We start from the raw sequence: 6,000 nt of genomic DNA, 5'->3' as shown, positions 1-6,000 counted from the left end.
CCCCCCCCCCCCGCAGTGCGTTCCTCGCACTCCATTCTTCCCCCCCGCAGTGCGTTTCTCGCACTCCACTCTTCCCCCCCCCCCCGCAGTGCGTTCCTCGCACTCCACTCTTCCTCCCGCAGTGCGTTTCTCGCACTCCACTCTCCCCCCCCCCCGCAGTGCATTCCTCGCACTCCACTCTCCCTCCCCCCCGCAGTGCATTCCTCGCACTCCACTCTTCCCCCCCGCAGTGCATTCCTCGCACTCCACTCTTCCCCCCCGCAGTCCGTTTCTCGCACTCCACTCTCCCCCCCCCCCCCCGCAGTGCGTTCCTCGCACTCCACTCTCCCCCCCCCCGCAGTGCATTCCTCGCACTCCACTCTTCCCCCCCGCAGTGCGTTCCTCGCACTCCACTCTTCCCCCCCCGCAGTGCGTTTCTCGCACTCCACTCTTCCCCCCCCCGCAGTGCATTCCTCGCACTCCACTCTTCCCCCCCGCAGTGCGTTCCTCGCACTCCACTCTTCCCCCCCCCGCAGTGCGTTTCTCGCACTCCACTCTTCCCCCCCCCCGCAGTGCGTTCCTCGCACTCCACTCTTCCCTTCCGCAGTGCGTTCCTCGCACTCCACTCTTCCACCCCGCAGTGCGTTCCTCGCACTCCACTCTTCCCCCCCCCCGCAGTGCGTTCCTCGCACTCCACTCCTCCCCCACAGTGCGTTCCGTGCGCTCCACTCCTCCCCCACAGCGCGTTCCGTGCACTCCTCCCCCCAAAGCGCGTTCCGTGAGCTCCACTCCTCCCCCCAAAGCGCGTTCCGTGCACTCCACTCCTCCCCCCAAAGCGCGTTCCGTGCGCTCCACTCCTCCCCCACAGCGCGTTCCGTGCGCTCCACTCCTCCCCCACAGCGCGTTCCGTGCACTCCACTCCTCCCCCACAGTACGTTCCATACAACCCACCGACAATGCATTTTCTGTGATTCTTCTGCATCACACACTCACACTGCATCACGTGCTCCCCTAAACACCCCCACCTCCCATGTCATCTCTAGCCTTCCATACACTCAACTACACCCACAATGCATCCTGCGTTCCCCATTTTTGGTCACACACAGTTCTTCCTGTGTATTCCCCGATCCACACACATATTAACACTTCCTACTGACAAGACCGACTACGCCGTTGTCGTCATGAAGTAGCTCCTCCCTCCCATGTGACATCGGACGCCCCGCCCCTCGGTTCCTGTGGTGGAGGTCAGTGTGTGGGGCGCACATAGAGTATGGCGGCGCCCATGAGAGCGGTGAGCCGGTGTTTGCGGCCATGGTGGAGGAGGGGGACAGGCGGCTGTCTGTTCTCTCAGCACACACACAGCTCGGGGAGGGACACTCACTTCGGCTTCCAGACCGTGTCTGAGGAGGAGAAGGGGGAGAAAGGTAACCCCACCCACCCCTCTGTCCTCCTGTGTACAGGCTGTGCTCATCTCTCCCCTCTCTACAGAAGTCCTGGAATGGTTCAGCCTTCTTTCTGTAGGCTCCATATAGTGAGGAAGAGGAAACATGTCTGACTTGTCCCAGTTTGGGAGATTTATTATGTATTGCCAGTACTTGTATAGTGCTGTCGTTTTATTAATTGCTTTACTTTATATAAACAAACCAAGTGGTGCTACATGCTGCCTACACAAACATATATACACTGCTCAAAAAAATTAAAAGGAAAACATTTTTTAATCAGAGTATAGCATCAAGTCAATTAAACTCCTGGGATATTGATCTGGTCAGTTAAGTAGTAGAGGGGGTTGTTAATCAGTTTCAGCTGCTTTGGTGTTAATGAAATTAACAATAGGTGCACTAGATGCGCACCAATGAGACGATCTCCAAAGCGGGAATGGCTTTAACCACTTCCCGCCCGCCCTATAACAGAATGACGGCGGGATTCTGGTTGTATTATCCTGACTGGACGTCCTATGACGGCGGCAGGATAACATAGCTCTGGGCGTGCAGAGCGGCGATCGGTGATGCGAGGTGTCAGTCTGACACCCTGCATCTCCGATCTCGGTAAAGAGCCTCTGACGGAGGCTCTTTACCATGTGATCAGCTGTGTCCAATCACGGCTGGTCACATAGTAAATAGGAACAGCCGTTGATCGGCTTTCCTTAGTTCGTGCCTGACAGGCACGAGTAAAGGAGCGCCGATCGGCGGCTCCCCTGATAGGGGGGGGGGGGGGGGTCGGCACTGGTAATCAGATCATTGATTACCAGTGCAGACCCTGGGGGGGGGGGGGATGCCACTAGATCCACCAGGGATGCCCACTATGACCCCAGGGATGCCCACTATCAGGGAGCCCCCCATTGCCCTCCCCATCAGTGCTGCCCGCCAGTGTCCTCCCTATCAGTGCTGCCCACAAGTGCCCATCATTGCCATCCTTTAGTGTCGCCCACCAGTGCCCATTATTGCCCACCAGTGCTGCCTATCAGTGCCCATTAGTGCCACCTATCAGTGTCCATCAATGCCGCCCAGCAGTGCCGCCTATCAGTGCCCACCAATGCTGCATATCTGTGCTACCTATCAGTGCCTATCAGTGCTGCCTATCAGTGCCACCCCATCAGTGCCTCCTCATCAGTGCCTGTCAGTGCAGGAAAAAACTTATTTATTTACAAAATTGTATAACATAAACAAAATTTTTTTTTCAGACTTTTTTTATTTGTTTAGCAAAAAGGAAAAAAACCCACAGATGATCAAATACCACCAAAAGAAAGCTCTTTTTCCCATAAACAGAGATTTCTTTTGGTGGTATTTGTTCACCTGTGTGATTTTTTTTTTTTACTTTTTGCGCTATAAACAAAAAAAGAGCGTACATTTTGAAAAAATAACAATATTTTTCACATTTTTTATATGAAATTCCCCCCCCCCAAAAAAAATGTAAAAATCAAAATTTATTTAAATTTTTGGCCAATTTGTTTTCGTCTACCTATGTTTGGTAAAAAAAAATCGCAATAAGTATATTTTGATTGGTTTGCGCAAAAGTTATTGCGTTTACTAACTAAGGGAAAGATTTCTGTCATTTTTGGCGTTTTTTTTTTTTTTTTACGAGTAATGGCGATCTGCAATTTTTTTTTTTTTTTTTGCGGGACTGCGACATTGCGGCGGACAAATCGGACCCTTGACTGACATTTTTTACACTTTTGGGGGTACCAGTGACATTTATACAGTAATCAGTGCTATAAATATGCATTGTTACTGTAAAATGACACTGGCAGGGAAGGGGTTAATTTTATTGGAGAGGGAGGGGTTAATGTATGCCTGGTGCTTACTAACGTGTGTGGGGGGAGGTGACTGAGTGACACAAGGACAGATCGCATGTTCAGCTATACTGAACCCTGCAATCTGTCACTGTTTGTCACTTAGGAGATCCGCCCGCTTTGTTTACACAAGTGGGCGGATCTCCAAACTCGATTCCCCGACGATCGGGGAAGAGCAGCGGCGATCGCCGCTGCTCCTCCCCTGGCCCGACTCCCGCTGTGACTGAAAACAGCGGGAGCGAGCCTCCGGCGGCGCGCGAGCGCCGCCCACAAGGGGGGGGGGGGGGAGTCCGGCGACGTAGGTCTACGTCGCTGGACGGAATTGAGCCACTTTGCCGCAGTACGGTCCCAGTGACTGGTCGGCAAGAGGTTAAAGGTGGAGGCCACTGACATTTTTGTCCCTACTCATCTTTTCTGACTGTTTTTCTCTAGTTTTGCATTTGGCTAGTGTCAGTGTCACTACTGGTAGCATGAGGCGATACCTGGACTCTATAGAGGTTGCACAGGCAGTTCAACTCCTCCAGGATGGCACATCAATACGTGCCATTGCCAGAAGGTATGATGCGTCTCCCAGCACAGTCTCAAGAGCATGAAGGAGATTCCAGGAGACAGAGAGTTACTCTAGGAGAGCTGAACAGAGCCGTAGAAGGTCCTTAACCCATCAGCAGAACCAGTATCTGCTCCTTTGTGCAAGGAAGAACAGAATGAGGACTGCCAGAGCCCTACAAAATGACCTCCAGCAGGCCACTGGTGTGAATGTCTCTGATCACTTTTTATCTACATTTTACTCTTCAAATGTATGGTTTGCAATATAATTTGTCTTAACCTCTTATCTTTCTAGTCTATCGCGTATTTGAGAGTGTTGCTCAGAAATACGACATTATGAATGATTCAATGAGCCTGGGAATTCATCGATTGTGGAAAGACTGGCTAATACGTCATATGAATCCCACTCCTGGCACTCAGCTGCTAGACGTAGCAGGAGGGACAGGTAAAAATTAGAATAAATAATAAATTAACTCAAAATGAGGAAGATAAGTTGTTTGTTTACAAGCAGACCTATGCCAGTGCTAATTATTGCATTTAGATTGACCACAGACTGCAAATAAATTCTGGGTACGCTTACATACTGGTTCATTCTTAAAGCGGAGTTCCACCCTAAAAAAAAAAAATGTTTAACAAAAAATATCCCTAGGACAGTCAGGGCTAGTGCATTTAGGCAACAATAGCCTCTGACCTGTCCCCTGTTTCACTTACCTTTTAGAAGAAATACCTTGAAAATGTCTTGTCCAGTGCTGCCATCTCCGGTGTGGGCAGCTGAAGCCGGAGCGTCCCTCTTCGTGTCCTCTTCCGTGATGTCGGAGTCCCAGAATGCCCTGCTCGGCACTTCCGGTGCAGGCCCGTCATCCCGCAGCGGGTTCTGCGCATGCCCAGAAGCTGTTCTAATCCATCGGCAGACAATGACGAACCTGCACCGGAAGTGACAAGGGACACCGGAGCAGGCACATTGACTCCTGGGATTGATGACGCTCATCTCCCAGGAGTCAATGCAAGGAGGAAGTGACATCAGGGGCCAAGGCCGCAGGAGGAGGAAGTGGAAGGAAGTTAAGTTAATTTTCATAAAAAAATAAGGTAAATGAAACAAAAAAAAGAACTATCCAATTTTTCAGGATCTTTTAATCTAACGGAAGGTGCAAAGTTAAACAATAGGGGGGAACTCCGCTTTAAGAAGGGGGTGTGAATGAGGGCCATCTGAAGTAGTGACATACATGTGCTGCAGTAACTTTATACACACAGCTGCATCTAAAAAATTTGAATATCATTAAAAAGTTTATTTATTTCAGTAATTCAATTCAAAAAGTGAAACTCGTATATTATATAGATTCATTACACACAGAAATCCTTGAATTGAAACACTTTCTTTTTAATTTTGATGATTATGGCTTACAGCTGGTGAAAACTCAGTATCTCAGTAAATTAGAATATTGTGAAAAAGTTCAACACTGTAAAACTCCTGTAAAGGTTTCCTGAGCCTTTAAATCGGGGATCTTCAAACTTTGGCCCTCCAGTTGTTCAAGAACTAAAACTCCCATCATGCATAGTCATGTCTGTGAATGTCAGTTTTACAATGCCTCATATGACGTGTAGTTCTGAAACAACAGCTGGAGGGCTGTAGTTTGGAGATCCCTGCTTTAAATGATCTCAGTCTGGTTCAGTAGGTTACACAATCATGGGGAAGACAGTCATTTATACCCTCCACAAGGAGATTAAAGCCCCGTACACATGATCAGATTATCGAACGATCTGTCGTCCGTTTTTTGTGGCATGCTAGTCTGATGTGGAAAGTGAAGAGGTTATTTTCATACGAATTTTCCCGTACGACAGAATTCTACTTCAGAAGTGATGTCATGTGTTGGATTGCTTTCTATGTGTTCTTTCGTCTCTGAGCATGCCTAGTCTTGCTCATAAGATTTTTCCCCGTCGAAATCTGTACTAATGAGACGAAAATCTGACGTGTGTTGACGGACGACAAAAATTATATAGCCTGCACATAAGGATTTTGTCAGCCGAAAAGTCGGGAGTCGGCTGTCGAAAGCACCATCCGAAAATCGGCAGATCGGTCGTCGGACGAATTTTCCCTTCCGAATTTCTTATCGTGTGTACGGGCCTTTAGTCACAAAAGTTTATTGCTAAAGAAGCTGGCTGTTCAGAGTGCTGTATCCAAGCATGTT

The 6,000-nt window shown here is 49.2% G+C and overlaps 1 protein-coding gene across 1 annotated transcript in view; it reads left to right on the top strand.

Moving 5' to 3' along the window:
* Window positions 1-1,199: 1,199 nt before the first annotated feature.
* COQ5 (coenzyme Q5, methyltransferase) overlaps window positions 1,200-6,000 on the top strand; it is a 43,900-nt gene continuing 39,099 nt past the window's right edge. The window contains exons 1-2 of the mRNA XM_082269653.1: window positions 1,200-1,403; window positions 4,110-4,259. Coding sequence (XP_082125779.1) covers window positions 1,250-1,403; window positions 4,110-4,259 — 304 coding nt within the window. The 5' untranslated portion in view covers window positions 1,200-1,249. The remainder of the gene's footprint in view (window positions 1,404-4,109; window positions 4,260-6,000) is intronic.

The sequence above is a fragment of the Pelophylax lessonae genome (assembly GCF_965119305.1).
Source record: "Pelophylax lessonae genome assembly, chromosome: 1".
Lineage (NCBI taxonomy): Eukaryota > Metazoa > Chordata > Amphibia > Anura > Ranidae > Pelophylax > Pelophylax lessonae.
Note: the sequence above shows the minus strand (reverse complement) of the source record. Positions and strands in the feature narration are given on the sequence as shown.